This window comes from Pipistrellus kuhlii, unplaced genomic scaffold, assembly GCF_014108245.1.
Source record: "Pipistrellus kuhlii isolate mPipKuh1 unplaced genomic scaffold, mPipKuh1.p scaffold_m20_p_15, whole genome shotgun sequence".
NCBI lineage: Eukaryota > Metazoa > Chordata > Mammalia > Chiroptera > Vespertilionidae > Pipistrellus > Pipistrellus kuhlii.
In genome coordinates this window covers 46,424,040-46,442,986 of record NW_023425460.1, presented here as the reverse complement: position 1 = coordinate 46,442,986, position 18,947 = coordinate 46,424,040, and the positions used below count along the sequence as shown (strand labels likewise).

At 54.4% G+C, this 18,947-nt stretch overlaps 1 protein-coding gene across 1 annotated transcript; it reads right to left on the bottom strand.

The window, feature by feature from the left end:
• Window positions 1-5,284: 5,284 nt before the first annotated feature.
• TEX36 (testis expressed 36) lies at window positions 5,285-10,622 on the bottom strand. The gene is made up of 4 exons (XM_036439341.1): window positions 10,572-10,622; window positions 7,198-7,329; window positions 6,290-6,370; window positions 5,285-5,677 (listed from the first exon to the last, which is right to left on the bottom strand). Exons 1-4 carry the CDS (start codon window positions 10,620-10,622, stop codon window positions 5,285-5,287), a joined length of 657 nt encoding a protein of 218 aa, XP_036295234.1.
• Window positions 10,623-18,947: the final 8,325 nt, after the last annotated feature.

Below are 18,947 nucleotides of genomic sequence, written 5' to 3'. Positions count from 1 at the left end.
TTGTTTAAAAATTTTTTTAAATACATGTTTTATTGACTTTTTTTTACAGAGAGGAAGAGAGAGGGATAGACAGTTAGAAACATCAATGAGAGAGAATCATCGATCAGTTGCCTCTTGCACACCGCCTACTGGGGATGTGCCCGCAACCAAGGTACATGCCCTTGACCGGAATCGAACCTGGGACCTTTCAGTCCGCAGGCCGATGCTCTATCCACTGAGCCAAACCGGTTTCGGCATATTTTGTCTAAATTTTTGAAACAATGAACTGGTCTTTGTACAGTCACTTGAGGAAAGGGTGCTTGCTATGCACTTGACTTTTTAAAAATATATAATTTTATTGACTCCAGAGGAAGAAAGGGAGAGAGAGAGAGAGGTAGAAACATCTGATTCAGGGGGATAATACTGGGACGCAGGAAGAGCTAGCGTGCTGGGGAAACTTAATGACCAGAGAGACTCATTGACCAGCTGCCTCCTGCACGCCCCCTACTCGGGATCAAGCCCACAACCCGGGCCTGTGTCCTGACTGGGAATCGAACCCTTGATCTCCAGGTGCATGGAATGACACCCAAACAAATGAGCCACAGCAGCCAGGGCTACAGCGTTTTTCCCCACAAATGTGACCTCAGCCAAACAGTCATCTCTGCAGACCCGGCCTCACCCACCTGCTGCGCTTTCTAAAGCAACATGATCATCCTGCCTCCGGACGGGAGAGGCTAGTTTTTGTTAAAAAGCAGGACGGTTAAAACACGCCCAGGTCTGCACACACTGGTTTGAGGGCTGGGCAGTGCTGAAACACCCCCTCCTTCATCCGTAATGCACTAGGTCTGTGGTCGGCAAACCATGGCTCTTTGGCCCCTTGAGTGCGGCTCTTCCACAAAATACCATGGCCTGGGCGAGTCTACGTTGAAGAAGTGGCGTTAGAAGAAGTTTAAGTTTAAAAAACGTGTCTCTCCAAAGAAACTTCGGTCGTATTGTTGATATTTGGCTCTGTGGACTGATGAGTTTGCCGACCACGGCACTAGGTGGTTGGGGGGAGGCAGATGGAACACACGCTGTGAAGGTCAAGAAGAACGGGGGAGCCCTGTTGCATCCTGGGAAGGTGATGATGTGGATCCTGACCATCCTGGCAGCTGAGGGCTGCTAAGTGGGGGCCGGGGGAGAGGGGGGTACTCCGATGAGGAGGGAGAAATGGCACTCCCGGCAGGGGGCCAGGGTGAAGGTCAGGGCTTCCCGTAACCAGGAACCGGCCGCCCACACTTTGATCCTGTCCACGGACACCCAGGTTAGCACTGTGACCCCCAGAACCACAAGGTGATAAATTTGTTGTTCTAAGGGGAAAAAATCCTTCTGCTGACCCTGTTCCTCCATCACACTCTCACCCCACTTTCCCCTACACGGAGCTGAGCCTCGAGCCCAGCTGACCGGGGAGGGTTCCCCGTGCCCCCAGCTGCCTGGCACCCGCCCGGCTGCAGCCCCACCCACACACTGTCCCCCCACCGCTGCCTCTGCTGCGGCCCAGCCTCGCTGCTACCGACTGAGCAGGGGCTGGATGCCGCCTCCCTGTTCCCAGAGCCAACACCCCGACTTCACGCTCCCAGCGAGAAGGTGGGGAGCCAGCTGGCCCCGTTCCCCGGCTGAGTGCACCCAGAACCCCTCACCCTGACGCTGTTAATTCTCCACGTCGCCTCTCACCACACGTTCAGGAAGTGAATACATGAAACCAAAACAGCTGCTCATGTCCACGCGAGACCAGAACACACTCCGTGCTTCAGGAAGGAGTTTGCTGCTCTCCTTTTCCTTGAGGAGAGAAGGAATTAAACCCAACCCCTCCTCCAGCAGACAGAGCATCACTCAGCTTCTAACCTGACACACACACCCAACTCTTAATGTACAAGAAACACGCGTTCATAATTGTTCTGCAATATAATCTGTTTCCAATATTAAACACGTCCAGGTGACATTTATCTCCCCGATCACAGCTCAATAAAATGACGATGACCTTTCGGAGTATTGTCACCTGAGCGGCATTCTTGCCCAGCCGTTCTGGCGGTTGCAAAGGATGCTGGGTATTGTCGTCTGAAGTCTAGGCCTCGTGCACTAAGACCGAGGATGAGCCTGGCTGCTCCCCCTTGCACCCCCTCCCCCAGCAGTCATCACCATGGTGCCAATTCTGAGGGTTAGAGCGATGGTTGGGCTGGGCGGGGTCCTTGCTCCCTGCCCGCGGGCCAGGAGAGAGGCGTCCTGGACTTTGGAGTTGCAGTGACCTCTGACCTGCAGAGGTGATGTGGCTCCTGGAAGGGCTGTGGTATCAGTCGTGGAAGGAGAAACACGCCGCACCTGAATCCGGCGGCCACACCTCAATCCAGGGGCCACACTTGAGTCTGGGGGCCACACCTGAGTCCGGGGGCCACCAGAACGGAGGTGGCTGTGGCCAAAGACCCACACACAATGTGCCAAACAAAGAGAGGCAGTCCTTAAAATGAGTCATGAATGTCAAACAGGCCAGCTGAGGGTGCTTCTCCAGCGTTTAAAATGGGGTACAGCCCGGCCTGTTGAGCACCGACCTATGAACCAGGAGGTCACGGTTCGATTCCCAGTCAGGGCTCAGGCCCAGGTGTGCAGGAAGCAGCTAATCAATGACTCTCACATCATGGATGTTTCAATCTCTTCCTTGCTCTCTGAAATCAATAAAAATAGTTAAAAGGAGAGTGGGTTATACATAAGAAGCCATCCCTCTGCACTTTAAGGGTCATGTCTATGAGCCTTTGATGGTTATGCGCTTGCCCGTCATCGGCAGCCAGGAGCTGAGGCTATTGTTCTGGAATGATCCTGGGCGCACCGCTCAGGAGCGTTATTTCTGCGCCATCAGCCCTGCTTTCAGTGCCTGAGCCATGGCCAGGATGGCACCAGCCCAGGTCCAATCGGTTAACACAGGAGAAATCTATAAACCCTGATGGGTTGATTAGCGAGCGGCTTGTTTATCGGGCTGTTTGGTCCTCTGATCAAAGCAACATAGCAAGACTGAGACCCACAGCAGCAGCAGGCCGCTGACCAGGCCTGGTTATCGAGGACTTTCCTTTGTGAGGGGGATTGTGTTTGGGGTGTCAGCCCTGGAACCCCCAAGACCTCCCCTCCCCCCCACCCGTGAATGTGCTGTGTCCTTCTGTTCTCGGTTTACTGGACTGAAAACTGGAGAGTGATCGATCGGTGTGGTTTATTTTTTATGTCAGAAACAATTAAGTGAAAAAAGACTGGTTTTAAGGGCAGGTTGTCTAATTTGTGTTTTTAAAAATGGTCACGATCCCCCTCCCCCAGCCATGCTTTCCCCACCCACACAGCTCTCCTTCATGTGCCGGGTAACTTGGTAGTTTTTAAGGTTTCATCTCCAGGAAGTGGAGTGTGGATCAGTCCTGTTGGGGAAGGTGGGTTTGGGGCAGAGAAGGCGGAGGCACAGAGGCTCAGCAGGTGCGGACGGCGAGGACACCCCGGGGAAGAAACGGGAATGGCAGGCAGCACCTGGAGAACCCATTCCTGTGCCGGGGCCTCGGGGGACTGACCACGGAGGGGCTCAGCCATGCGCCCTGTGTGTGAGGGCGCGGACCGGAGAGAGAGGGTGGGAACTCTCACTTCTGCCAGAGAACCATCCACACAGAACACCAGAGAACCCACTGAAAACGCACGAGAGTTTTATTTTTAATACTCTGCGTGTTTATTAGGTTAGCAGGTCAAAAATACAAGGTGTACATACAGAAATCAGCATCTTTCTTACGCATCAGGCGAAACCAAACTAAAGCTGTCACGTAAAAAAATAACATTCAAAATTGCCAGAAACGTTCAAAATAGGCAGGGACAGGCAGAGAAAAGAAACACGTCAGAGGCATGTGAAGAAAACCCTGGACGTTTATGGAAGAACACAAAATAAATTTAAATAAACGGAGAACTGCACTGGGGCACAGAGATGTCAACTCTCCCCTAATCCACCTCAAATTCGGGGAAATTCCTGCGAAATGGCCAATGGACTCATGTGACAAGTGCCTAAAATTCCTCTGTTGGGAAATATCCAAATATAAACAAGACACTCGGGGTAGAGAGTGATGGTGACCGTTTTCCGGAGGGAACTCTGAATGCCACCAGCAGGAAGATGCTCAGCTTCACTCATAACCACAGAAATGAAGACATAAAAATAACAATGGCCACTCTTTGGTCATCCTTATCTATCCTTCACTGTCCAAAAGAGCATTCGCAGTGGGGTCCTGTAGTGTCGGGTCTGGCAGCCAAAAATCAGAAACAATTCAAACTCTCATTAACAAGAAGATAATTTTTAAAAAGTATGGCACATTGGCCTAGCCCAGTGGTCGGCAAACCACGTAGTCAACAGAGCCAAACATCAACAGGACAATGATTGAAATTTCTTTTGAGAGCCAAATTTTTTAAACTTCTTCTAACACCACTCCTTCAAAATAGACTTTCTCAGGCCGTGGTATTTTGTGGAAGAGCCACACTCAAGGAGCCAAAGAGCCGCATGTGGCTCTCGAGGCTCGGTTTGCTGACCACGGGCCTAGCCAGCGTGGCTCAGTGGTTGACTGTTGATCTATGAACCAGGAGGTGATGGTTCGATTTCTGGTCAGGGCACAGGCCAGGGTGGTGGGCTCGATCCCCAGTAGGGATGCAGCCGATCAATGATTCTCAGCATTGATATTTCTCTCTCTCCCTCTCCCTCTCTGAAATCAATAAAAAATATTTTAAAAAAATAAGAAGCAAAGCTGTCTGCTTACACGGCCACCGTGAAAACCCCAAGATACATGGTTCCATATCGAAAGGAAGTTGTAGATTGCCATGTGCTGTGACACCGCTTATGTTTACATTTTTACGTCATTTTCCACGTCCATCTATGAGATGGCAAAGGCACAGAATGAAAACGAGCGGCTAGCTCACGAGGACGGGACAAGGATTGGCGATGTGTCCCAACCACGGGGGGCGCCTACTTTTTCTGCATGGTCCGACATTTCAAAGCGAAAATATAACCACATCTCAGTTATACAGCTGTTAACACTCCCCTCAAGGTGAGTGTGGCCTTTTTGAAATGCATTCAATTTAGTTATAACACATTCATTTAAAAATGTGTATATCTTCACATATTTTTATTGGGTAAGGCTTGAATGCTTTTCAACCTAATTAGAAATAAAAAATATATATCTTACGGGCGGGGTGTGGCCACAGAACCGGCCCTCTCTCCGCGGCAGAGACTGGCCTCCGTGCCCTGGGCATTCGGCACCCACAGCCTCTAGCCCTGGCAAGCCTTACGCTCACCGGCCGTGCCGGACGGGATGCCCACGGCCATGCCCGCCTCCCGGAACTCATCCAGGCTCCCCGGCGGGCACAAGAGCTCCAGGGGCGAGGTGGCCTTTTTGTCGGTAGCGAAGCGGACTTTCGGCTTCTTCTTCAGGAGCTCGGCGTAGCTCCCCTCGGGGAGGAACCGCCAGGTGGCCCACACCTCGTCGTACTGCCGCGGGAAGCGCCGGAACGGCGGCACCACCACCGCCTCCGGGCACACGTACGAGATCTGGTTGTTGGAGAAGCCGTCGAAGTACGACGGCACGTAGTCGCAGGCCCAGAGGTTGAAATTCCTCGAGACGTGTTGCCTTTTCTCCGGGGCGACCTTCCTCCGTCCCAGGGCCTGGGGAGGAACCGAGAGGATGAGGAGACAAATGTGTGCAGTCACACAGCTCTGAGGTCTGCGGAACAACCCGCGGGGGACAGCCTACGTGTAAGCGTACAACATGGCAGTCCGGCCGGCAGGGCGCGGGGAGGAGCGTCGACCTGGGAACCAGGAGGTCACCATTAGGTTCCTGGTCAGGGCACGGGCCCAGGTTGCAGGCTCATCCCCAGTAGGGGGCGTGCAGGAGGCAGTCAATCAGTGATTCACTCTCATCATGGATGTTTCTCTCCCTCTCCCTCTCCTTTCCTCTCTGACGTCAATAAAAATATATTTTTAAAAAATTACTTGCTGAAACTGTAACTATGAAAGATATTGAGAATTTAAGAATCCACAAAAAGGAAGAGAGGACGGAAGGGAGGAGGGAAGGAGGGAGAAAAGGAGGAAATAATGGCGGCCCAGAGAGCGAGGCCGCCTGGGACTTGGAGGGCTCCGTGCATTTGTTTTCTGTGGCCTCTCACGGGCCTTGGAAACGGCCCTGCTCCCCCTGTGAGGCCAGGCCCTGGCTCAGCACGTCTCAGGGGGCCAGAGGCCCGAGGCCGCTGCCCCTCGGGGGGCGGGGGGGGTGCTCACGGAGTCAGCGTAGAGGCCGGAACTCCGCAGGCTGTGCCGGTTGTCGTGCATGGAGAAGGGGAAGTTGTTGTGGGCCGCTTGCTGGAAGGCAAGGGAGGGAGAGGGGCCCACGTCAGGCCCCGCCTGCTCTCGGGACGCCTATGGCGGCTCAGGCGGCCGGGAGGCCAGAGACACTGAGTAAGGACAAAGCCACCTGCCCCGCGGCGTGGCTCAGCGGTTGAGCATCAACCTATGAACCACGAGGTGGCAGTTCAATTCCCGGTCAGGGCACAGGCCCAGGTTACGGGCTCAATCCCAGTGTGTGTGTGTGTGTGGGGGGGGGGGGGGCACAGGAGGCAGCTGATCCATGATTCCCTCTCACCATGGATGCTTCTCTCTCTCTCTCCCTCTGCCTTCTCTCTGACATCAATAAAAAAAACATTGTTAAAGAAAGAATGATCCCACCACCGGGGAAGGAGCCAGCACAGGAAGGTGAGCTCAGAGGCGTGCTCCTCTGTTTGCGGCTTGGAAACTCAGCCCTGGTTGCTAATGATCACACCTCCCTCCCACGCCCCTTCGGTGGAGGGAGAAGGAACGGTTACGGCTCGCTGTGGACCCGAGAGGGGAAAGTAGCTCGGAGCCTCTGGGCCTGGGGCAGGTGGGCCCGCCAGGCGTGCCATCAACGCCGGCTGCTCCTGGAGGCACCCCATGCCCGAAGCTGCCGGGACTGGCCAGGAGGCAGGACACGTGTCAATGAAGAGGGAGCGGGAACCAAAGGTGCACAGACCCCCGGAGCATCTGGGCCGGGAGGGAGCAGCTCCTTCTAGAGAGGAGCAGGGGCGCCCAGGCCCAGGCGGGATGGGGCCAGCACTGGGGAGTCCAGGCGGAGGGAGGGGTCCTTCGGGGGCCGTGGCCAGCGCCACACGCACCTTCTCCCGGGCCCGGTAGATGGGCGGCAGCCTGTCTTCGATCTGCCGGGTGAAGCGCGGGTTCTGGGGCTCCTTGAGCGTCTCACTGGTGATGGATTCCGGGGTCTTCTGCGTCACTCCGATGTGCAGAAACTAGGGGACAGCACGGCCTCCGTTAACACCCGCACCTCTGCCGGCGGCGGCAGGCTCAGGGCTGAGCATTGACCGCTGAACCAGGAGGTCAGGGTTCGATGCCGGTCAGGGCACAGGCCCGGGTTGTGGGCTGGATCCCCAGTAGGGGGCGTGCGGGAGGCAGCGATTGGTGATTCTCTCTGATCACGGGTGTTTCTCTCCCTCTCCCTCTCCCTTCCTCTCTCTAAAAACATTTTAAAATAATAAAAAATAACATGGAACAAAACAAAACAAAATAAAATAAAATAAAACAAAATAAAATAATAAAATAAAACCAGGCACCTTGGCACGCCTGAGCCAGGCAGCAGGCTTCCTCCGTGAAGTGATTAAAATGCAATCTGGGTGCCTCTGGCACGCGAGGGGAATGGGTGGTTTTGAGGAGTCCTTCCCAAGACAGAAAATATTGTTGTGGCCCAAGGCCATCGCTGCTGGCTGTTTCCCGGTTCGGGGCGCCCCGCTGTCCTGGAGCTGGAAGCAGTCCTGCGCCCGGCGGGGTGCCAGGGTGCAGCCCTGCGGGGTGAGCCCTTTAACTCCAAGACACACACACACACACACACACAGATACACAGACACACAGACACACACAAACACCACACACACTCACACACACAGATACACAGACACACACACACACACCACACACACACACACAGATACACAGACACACACACACACCACACACACTCACACACACAGAGAACAGACACACACACACACACCACACACACACACACAGATACACAGACACACACACACACACACCACACACACACACACACACAGATATACAGACATACACACATACCACACACACTCACACACACAGAGAACAGACACACACTCACACACAGACACACTCACACACACACACACACACACACACACACACCACACACACACACACACACACACACTCACACACACGTGTAAAGCGAGACCGTTCTGCTCGAGGGCCCCTGTGCTTGGGAACAAGACCCCGCCCATGTTCATGGAGGGAGCCAGCCAGCCTCCTGCGGGTAGGAGTGGACCTCAGACACCGGGGGCCGAGGAGTGCAGGGTCCAGGTGGGGAGGCAGGTGGCAGAGGAGGAAGTGATGGGGCTTCCTATCCCGTGTGAAAGGCGGGGAGGGGCACCGGACGCAGCAGCCCACAGGAAGCTCCTGGCGTGGCCTGCCTCTCCCAGGTGCCCTGAGTTGGGGTGAGGGGACAGGGCCACCCGCCCCCCCCCATCCCCACCGCGGCTGCTCCCCCAGGGGGTGCCCTGCTGTCAGGAATGATCCTCCCCCGCCCACGGGGCAGCCTGTGTGAGCTCATCTGCATTCCGCAGGTCTGTGGGCTAAATCGCTGTAAGAAATGGCTCTAGCACTTTAATTTCACTCTTTTAAAATATGTACTTAATGGCTACCCCCTGACAGCTGTGAAATAAACCCTTCTGTTCGCTGGGGAAAGCGTGAAATGGCGCCTTTTAGCTCAGCGGCGGTGAAATGGTTGCTGCATCCAGCCTCGCAAGGACTGAAATACTAAACAGGAAGGCGACCGGGAGGGCGGCCTGTCCTACTGGGCGGCGGCCAGACTGCCCCCAGCGACGTCAGTGGCAACACGAACGCCATCACTGTCCTCCCCGCGGGCCACCGCCCGAAGCCAAGAACGTTTTCCCGACTCGTCGGCAGTCACTTTGGAAACCCAGGGCCAGCAGACCCCCATGCCCCTCGGTGCTGGCGGGAGAGGCCCCCAAAGGCTCAGAGCGGCCTGGCTCGGGAGCCCGCCGTCCGGCGGGGAGGGGCTGGCACAGGAGCTGACGCTCACTCTCGCTCCTCCGTGGTGACAGGAGCCTGGCCCGGGTGGGGTGGCAGTGAGGCGGTAAGAATTCCTCCCCAGCCCGGCCCACGGGGCTCAGGGGTTGAGCATCGCCCAGGAGGTCACGGTTCGATTCCCGGTCAGGGCACAGGCCGGGTGGCGGGCTGGTTTCCAGCGTGGGGCGTGCGGGAAGCGGCCGATCCGTGATTCTCTCTCATGGTGGATGTGTCTGTCTCCCGCGAGAGCAGGAATGGGCATCAATGAAGCGGCCACACAAGCCTTAGCCATCGTGCACTGGGCCCTCTGGAGGCTGTGCAGGGGCTGCGTCACCTCGGAGGAGGGGCAGACACGCACCTCTGTCTGCTGCCCTTTGACCTTCCCCTCATTGCACACCGAGTCCCTCAGCCTCACACAGAGATGTCAGAACAGAAGGCCCGACACAGCCGGGGCCTCAGCGATGCCCGGAGCAGGTGCCAGCCCTCCACCACCCGCTTCTGGGTTTACTTTTCCTTGAGAAACACAAACCCCTAGTGGCGAAGACACCGTCCCCGACCTCCATTAACGCCCAGGCAGCACACCCCACCGGGCCCTGCAGGCCTCAGGAAGAGGGGGCGCTGCTTAGTCCGGGAAATGTGCGTTTCTTCTCTTCGTCACGGATTAGTGTCCCCCAGTGTGGGAGGAACCCCACAAACATATCACACTAGTTCCCGTGTTCCTGGGGCAGGTCTTTCTGACATGAAGCAGGGGCGTCTGAACACGTGTGTGTGTGTGGGGGGGTGCTGCTGAGGCTAGCACTGCGTGCAGAGGTGTGGGATACGCTTTTGGGGGATGGCAGGAGAGTGACAAGCCCACCGGGCTCTGTCAGTGACGAGAGAGAGAGAGAGGAGAGAGAGAGAGAGAGAGAGAGAGAGAGGAGAGAGGTGGGGAGAGAGAGAGAGGTCTGAGGAAGAGCGTGAAGCTGAAAAGGTGACGTTTACTGATGACCGAGTTGGGGAAATGGTGCACTGCTGGCCTCTTCCCAGTTCACAGCCCAGGGGGCAGGGCTCAGGGACCAGACTGGGGCCACGGGAATGGGATCAGCGGTCCCCAGTGTCACGGTGACCCCCCGACAGATGTCTTCTGAGGTCCTCCTGTGTACAGACCCCCCCTCCTCGGCACTCGGGATGCAGCCAGCGAATAAGGCCCGGGTCCAGCGCCCACAACGCGTATGTTCCAGCAGCGGAGACAGCAGCACACGGCGTGTTAGGCGCAGGTGCTGCGGCTTCCGTTTCACAGATGGAGAAGCTGAGGCCGGTGAAGTGAGTCACCACGTCATGCCGCGGGAAGGAGCAGAGGTGGGACCGGGACTCGGGTCTGTGATCACACCCACGAGGCCTGAGAGCCCTGAGACGGGGCACTGGTTCTCACCCATCGTCCGTCCTTGTCCAAGGGCGGGTTGAAGCGTCTCCCTTTGGCCATGTCCTGCCGGAACCGAGGGGGCCGAGGCGGGCTCCCTCATCTCCCCATCGCCTCCTGAGCTCTCCGCAGCTGGCGCCGCTCCCGGGCCCCTCAGCCTCCCAGGCCCACGCTGTCATAGAGGCAAGCCCGCCCGTCACAATGGAGGAGGGTGTGGGTCTTCTAAGGCCCCCGAGAGTTCCTGCCCCCGGCCCCGGCCACTGCCGCCCCCGTGTCAGAGGAACCCCACAGACATATCAGACACGTGCAGGCCAGTCTCGGGATCGTGGCGGGTGTTTATTGTCCCTGAATCAACAACGTTTGAGCTGAGCTTTCCCATAGGAACGATCTGCCTCCGAGCTGTCAGAGAAGTAAAGTGAGTCTGGGCTGCGGGTGGCCTCGTCCGCATCGGGGCGGCCCCTGCCTCGGCCCCTCGGAGTCCCAGCTCGGACGCACTGCCCGGAGGCACTGGCCGCTCGCTCACCGGACGGCGTGCCGAGGCCACAGGAGGTGCATCGGGGACGTAGAAGGGCCCGGGGCTGTGTCACACCAAGTGCTGCCCCCTGTCTCTGTTTCCTTCCCGCGACAGCCTCTGGCATTTAGTCAGAAAGTGAGGGCCGGTGGCCAGCGGACGGGGCCGTAGGTCCAGGGGCGGCCACGGCTGCTCCGAGCGCTGGCCTTCTCCGGCCTGGACTCAGTGCCGCCTCCCTGGAGCGGGGGGCCCGTCAGAACCGCAGTGTTTTCCGGCGTCTCCTCGGTCCTCGCTCTCACGTCCTGTCAACACGGCTTGCGATCCCCGGGTGAGGGTGGGCCCCGGCTCCCCAGCTTCGGAAGGCTCGTGTATAAAGTTCCGACAAAGGATCCAAGACAAGCAAAGCCGAGTGCGGGAGCCCCGGCAGGGAACATAGGATTCTGTTTGCCTTCGGCTAGGGTTTCCCAGGCCCAGGCTGGGGTAGGGCTGCTCGTGATGGATGTGCTTGTTTTCAGAGGGTTGGGTTACAGGGCTGAACTTGGTGGCCCGTCGTTCCGAAAACAAATCTCAGGGCGCTCGGAGCCCTCGGAGTGCCTGGGGCCTGGGGTCCATCCATCCCTGGGGCTGAGGACTCCGGAGGTCAGGCCTGTCCGGCCTCCGAACGCGCTGGCCGGTCTGCGTGCAGCTCAGAGCTTGGGAACGACCCACGGGAGAGTGCGAGGCAGCACTGAGCACACGGCAGGGTTTACTCGGCAAGTTTACCGAGCACTTACGAGGCCCGGCACCGTTTTACACAGCGAGAAGGCAGCCACCGAGACCAGGTCTTCATGAAGAGCGAACCACGCTCTCAATGGCCCTGTGGTGACCCGTTAGGAACGGCGAGTCAGAGGCGGGGGCGCTGCTGCCACTCTGGTTTGATGGTCAGTGGAAATGCCGTGCTCCGTGTTCAGATGCCGCCGTCCTTAAAACGTTTAAGTTAAAGGCCCCTCGCTGGCTTCACCATTACTTTTTAAATACAATCTTTTTAAAGCTTTCGCGATACATTTTCCTTTTGATGTGTTAGGGCTAAAGACACGTCCTGTGAAAGATTAAATTTCAAAGTCTGTAGTTGTATTTCCTGCTTCCTTTTAGAGGGGGAGATGCGGGATTATCTAAAACGCATGCAACATGTTGGACACGCATGCGAGAGCGCACGCGCGTGCGCACACACACACACACACACACACATGCACTCACTGCCTTCAGCCTGTCACTGCCAAACACGTAGAACTAATTTGTGCTGTGTGTTTGGAGCTCAGACGCGCTGCGGTGAGGCAGTGAGAGAAGACACGCTTCCTCTGGAACGTGCGGCGCCGCTGACTGAGCCTCTCCTGTGCGGGGACGGGCCACAGGCCTCCGGGAAACAGGCTCTGGTCCCGCTGCTCCCTCCGGCCGCTGCGGCTGGAAACAGCCTCAAAGCGCCGGCGAGGCCCCGCCAGCCAACCGGGCCCCGGAGCCCTTAGCAAGGGGTTCCCTTGGCCGAGCAGCCGGCCTGGTGCAGGGCCGCCCAGGGACTTCCGGTGAATCCCTCTGTGTCTGGCCACGTGTGGCTCGCACCTGAAACGGCCACGAAGAACGGTCAGCCACGGTGTAGAGGACTGCCGGGCCCGCACCTCAGCGCGCTTCGCAGGAAACGGGTCCCAGCCGACCCTGCAGACAGGCAGCCTGGGCCCATAATCCCTGTCTGCGGATGGAGCAGCTCTGAGGAGGAGCCCTGGGGGGGGGGGGCCTTACCCAAAGGCCCTGCTTGGGGTTCTCAGGAGGGGCCTTACCCACAGGACCTGCCGTGAATATCCACATAAATCCATATATATATATACACACACACACACACACACACACACACACACACACATATATATATATACATATGGCTCAGTGCACGGATTCATGCAAATTGAAAGGAAATTGATAGAAGAAATATTTTAATATCTCTATTTACCCTTTCTCTATAATTGAAGTTTCAACCAAATTCACGATTGACAATGACAGATGGAAACACATGGGTGCAATTGGCTCCAGGGAGAGCTTTACATGTATCGCACATGTGCAAGTTAACTTAGCCTTTTAAAGATAGAGAATAAACTTGCTTAATTAGACCTGCTTTCTGATGCAGCTAAACTTTTCCCAGCCCGGCGAAGCACCCCAACTTCTCTTTCAGGTAATTGTCAGAAACACAGCAGTAAATATCAACAGGAAGCAGGTGATTATTGTAGATCACGCAGGGAGAGCAAAGGGTAAAATATTTGACTGCAGCAGTGTTTGACTTTATTCTGCGCAGTGAGAAAACCTGAAGTCATTTTCAAGGTCCACCATTTCTTACTTCTTTTCTGTCGGGTCAAGTTTTTAAACTTTCTAAATCTCCATTTTCCGGCTAATGAAAAGAAAATAGGATTCCACCGAGTCTCCTATCTCCCTACTCCAGGATCTTCTGTGAGGATCAAATGAGATGAGGCACGTGAAAACACTTCCCAGACATTTGGTTAAAGTGTAAAATGTTTGCACCTGGCTATAAAGTAAGTCTGTTCCTGGGCTGAAGAAACAGCAAGGAGGCTAGTTGCTAGGGAGAGGAAGCTGGATGTTGCTACGTGATGTCATTATCTGGTGCCCACAGCCACTGTTTCTGGTGGGGCTGTCATTATGCCCACTTGGTTGCGGGACTGAAGCACAGAAGCAAATGACTTATTGTTTTCATCATTTGTAACAGGTCTGTCTCCCAGTGTGGGTAGCCCCACCCCTGATGTTCCCTCTCGCCTCTCACCTCTCCTGTGATGATGGTCACCCTCGTGGTACCTGTGGAATAAAACCTAAGGTAACTGAGAGAGCTTCTCTTAGAAATTGGGGAGAATGACAGCAGCTGAGAAAACACGTTGACATATTATTCTTAGAGTGGGAATGGATACATCACAGTTTTAAGTTACATCTCCATTGGAAACGGAGGCAGTTTGCACCACCTACTGGAGGGTACAGTCCGAGGTTCGGAAACGATGAGCCCGCTGTGAGGAACTCAGGGTTGCGTGCCCCGTGACCTTCCAGAGACCAGTCGCTTTGACGTGTCGAACATGCCAAGTACTCACGTACGTGGGGACCATTTTCTAAACCAGACTCTCTTAGAAGCTACATCTAACCTTCGAGCTAAATGAACAAGTCACACCAGTACTTACAGAAATAAACGATGAAGCCAAATACACCAACCAGAGAGATAAAAAATGTAAATTGGGAGCAACACTGAAATCAATATACATTATCAGTTACTAATTCACTATTAAAAAATGAACTTCAAGCAAACAACTGGAAAATGACAGGAAACGTAAACAAATGGGATAATAAACAGCACGTAACTCAATGTTAATTATAAAAGAACTCGCCCAATGAAAATTTGATCATGTTTGTATCAAAAGTAACCATTGCCAAGGCTTAATTACAGCTCAACAACAACGCACAAAGTATTCAGAGTCAAGTTCTTTGACATGTTTTAAGGGAACCCCAACAAAAAAAACAAAAAAAATCTCCATTTTTTTTCAGGACAAACTTCTCCAAGCAGCCCATTTCTGAATATAGAGCAGCTCCATTTATTCTTGTGTAATTGACAGACTCAGAAAAAAAAATTGCATCTACGATATCTGCTATTCTAGATGAAATTGCTTTAGAGTAGAAGCCTAAATATATTACATTTTAATTTCTGGAAACCTATTATAGCATTTCGTTTATTTTATGGGTATTTTGTCTGAAAATTGATTTTATTTTTAGATGTCAACTAAATTAGATGTCAGCCAAATTAACTGAAGCATAAAATATGCCGGCAAGACAGATTTACAAACACAGGCTGCAAACGGGGCGCCAGTCACAGGAACCCATTTACACTCCCAGGAGCGGAGCCCCCGCCGCCGGGACCCCCTCCCCCGGAGCCCTCTCCGCCGCTGCGGGTGATTTGTGTGTGACAGCCTGCCTGCGGTGACAGGCGCCACGGGCAATGGTGCGGGGCGGTTTCCACTCTCATTTCAGGTCACTGCTGCGGGGTCTCATCCTGAGGGCTCACGGCTGCGTGGCTGTGTTCCCACCAGGTCAGGAGGCAGCCTTCCCCAGGCCTCACACCCAGACTGGGCTCACCGCCTCCCTGGAGGTGATTCTCACATGGGAATCACTAGCCTGGACCGCCTTTTTTTTTTTTTTAATTATTGATGTCAGAGAGGAAGGGAGAGGGAGAGAGAAACATCAATGCTAAGAGAGAATCACTGATGGGCTGCCTCCTGCACGCCCCCCACTGGGGATGGAGCCCATAACCCTGGGCATGTGCTGTGATCGGGAATCGAACCTTGACCTCCAGGTTCATAGGTCAATGCTCAACCCCTGCACCATGCCGACCAGGCTAACAGGCTGGTTTTTAAGTGGGTGACTGTGTGTGGCCCTGAGTGATGTTGTAAATATCCGTGTGGCTCTTGGCAGGAAAAAGATGCCCAGCCCTGCCTGAGAGGCTCCTCCCTGCAGCTGGATTCTCCCAGGAGTCACTGCGCTCAGATAACACAGTCACCCAGCCCAGGGGCACAAAGCATCCGACTTCACCCGGGTTCTTCCCAAACAATTCCAGACGCCCACCCAGGTCATGCCCAGCCCTTTCCAGGAGAGACAGGCCTGAGGCCCTCCCCGGGAGAGCTCTCCATCCTCCCACTCCCGCCACCTCTCCTCCGCCCAGGCCACGAGAAGAGTGATGTTCGCGATGGAGCCGAGGCCAGTCCTCCAGCAATGTTGACAGACAGAAGGTTCCAGTGAGAAATGCCACCAGCAGCAAACGCATGCAAATGCCTTTTCCGCTTTGTGCTTATAAGCGCCTTTGGCATCAGCGCCTCCGAGCTCTCCGGGAGCGAGGCTTTGCCTGGCACTGCCCCTCGGTGCCCATGTGAGCAGCCGGGGCTGCTCCTGTCCTCTGTGATAAGAAGGAACGAAGGCCGGGACCCTTTTAAAAGGCGGCGCCCTCGCCTTGGGGGGCAGGAACGAGCGTGTGCAGAGGGGGGCAGGCGTCCGGATGCCGGCTCCACTCGGACAGAAAACTCTGTGGATCAGAGTCAGAAAGGGGCGCAGGGGCCACCTCCTGCCCACAGGCGCATGGTGGGGTCTGCTACGGGAGCCTTGAGGCCGAGGGACCCTGAGGACATCACACGGGCCCTAAGATGCCGGCGAGGAAGGCAGATGTCACGGGCACGGAGAGTGCGGATGTCTGGGCAGCGGCCGGCCACTCACTGCCGCACTGCGTGATGCTCCCCTGCAGCCCTCTCCCGGGAAGCCGCCGCCCGCAGGCCCTCAACAGCAACTGGTTCCTCAGGGCCTGCAAAGGCCGAGCCCAGGGGAAAGGCAGGAGGGCCACGGTGGGCAGGGACAGCCGAGAATCCTTCTCTCCTCCTCTCTCCTCTCTCCTCCTCTCCTCCTCTCCCCCTCTTCTCTCTCTCTCTCTCTCTCCCTCCCTCCCTCTCTCTTTCTCGGCAAGTACAGCCGGAAGGACCTGGGGCTCGGGCACAACCCTGGCACATTTAGGAGACACTTCATTAAAGATCTTTAGCTTTGATTTTGCGGAGTTAAGAAATATCTCAGAGCCAACAACATTGTTCCTATGTCTCGAACATTCTGATGAGCATTGTGAAAGCCTGTTGGCACTCGCTATCCTACCTGCCTGGCCTACGGGCTAACGGTGTGCTGTGCCCGGTGTCGGTAAAGCAGATGATCAGCCAGGCCCTCCCTGAGGAGCTCGCAGTCGGAGAGGGAGGCAGCTGCAAACAGGCAGTCTTTCTGTTGAGTGACAAGAGCGGGATACAAAGCTTTGGAAACCAGGGACTCTAAGGGGAAAGGAGGGTGTCAGGAGAGACCGTTCTGAAACACGTCGAGACAGCCTGTACCCTAAGCAGAAATCTATGAGCAGGTTTTTCCCAAAATATACTTTTTATTGATGTCAGAGTGGAAGGGAGAGGGAGATAGAAACATCCATGATGAGAGAAAATCATTGATAGGCTGCCTCCTGGGGATCAAGCCCACAATCTGGACATATGCCCTGATGGAAAAATCAAACTTCGACTTCCTGGGTCATAGGTTAACACTCAACCATTGAACCACACTGGCCGGACTGAGCAGATTGTTTATTCAACAAGCAGTGTTTAGGTGGTGAGAACGTCAGGCACAGGGGAGAGTGCAGATTGCGACAAGAACCGGGATAACCACCTGCAGTGCGGAGCAGGCCACAGGGGGGGAAGTGCATCTGAGGGGTGTCGGGAGCGGGGAGGTGGGGGGGAGCAGGAAGAAGGGGGAGGGCATACGCTGGAACAATACAAAAAGTGAGCCTAAATAAGCATCTTAAAATGCAAAATTCTGGAAGTAATGATTCATGTTTTCCCACTATTTCAATCACATTAAAAACAATGATAATTTCTTTTAAAACCCACAGCACACAGAAGTTTTTGAATAGGGAAAAGAAAAATTAAAAAGCATTCAAAACTAGAAGAATGAATGAACTTACGTAACTTCTCCTGCCCTCCGGGGTCACACTCCTTTATCACCTAATCTCTCGTGCCCTAGCCCTACAAGTGGCCCCGGGAAACCCCGCCCCTTCTCAGACCCCAGCCCCCCCAGCCTGACAACCCCCTCTGCTCCCAGGACCCTCCTGCTGAACTCTCTGCTGTGCTGAGTCCCTGGCTCCCTCCATGTCACTCTCCGCCTCTTCACAGGCTGTTTCCGGCACATTTCCCACTGAGCACCGCCAACAAGCGCTCTGGCACTGACTTCGCAATCTATGTGAACAGGAATCACTAACTCAGAAATCCTTTCTTACAAGGAATCCTATAGAATGAAAGGCTAATATGCCAATCAACCGAACCATGGAACTACCGGTTGCTACACAGGAGCTGCCCCCTGGTGGTCAGTGTGTCTCACAGCGGCAGCACCACTCAGCGCAGCGGTGGTGAGAGCCTCTCCTGCCTTCTGGGCAGCCCCAAGGATGTCCAACTGGCAGCTGAGGCCCACAAGGCCCCTGCACTGCCACAGGATGCAGGCCGGGCTGAGGGACACTCCCCCCACCCTGCAGTGCATGAATCTCGTGCATCGAGCCTCTAGTTATACAATAAAACAGAACTGAAAGTTAGAAGCTAGATTTTATGTATGTATATGTTGAAAACCATCATAAAAATGACATTTTACTGCCCGGACAGTGTGGCTCAGTGGTTGAGGGTCAGCCTATGAACCAGGAGGTCACAGTTATATTCCCAGTCAGGGCACATACCCAGGTTGCAGGTTTGATCCCCAGTAGGGGGCATGCAGGAAGCAGCTGATCAATGATTCTCTTTCATCGTTGATATTTCTCTCTCTCTCCCTTTCTTCCTCTCTAAAATCAATAAAAATGTATTTTTTAATTACATTTTTACTATAAAATACAGGCATACCTTGGAGATATGGTAGGTTCCGTTCAAGATCACCATATCAAATAGCAAGAATAGCAATGAGTGGTCATTTTTGTGCTGGTGGAGGGTTTTGTCTTCAGTTTGTAAAAAAAAAACAAACCAAAAAACACAACACCTGTGATGTGCAATAAAGTTACGCACAAAATGAGGTCTTCCTGTAGTGCATGATGAGAAAGAAGAAAAGAAAGCTTTATTTAAAGAATATATTTTAAATCACTTCATCTTATCACTCGTGTTTATGGACATAAATACAGCAATAGACATGCTTTAAAATTAGGATCACATTGCATATTTGCTTTTTAAAATATCACTTAACATCATATCATGTACATTGTAAATGTTCCTGAAAAACAATAGTCACACACATTAATGTTATTATGGACCGAAAATAGACTTAAC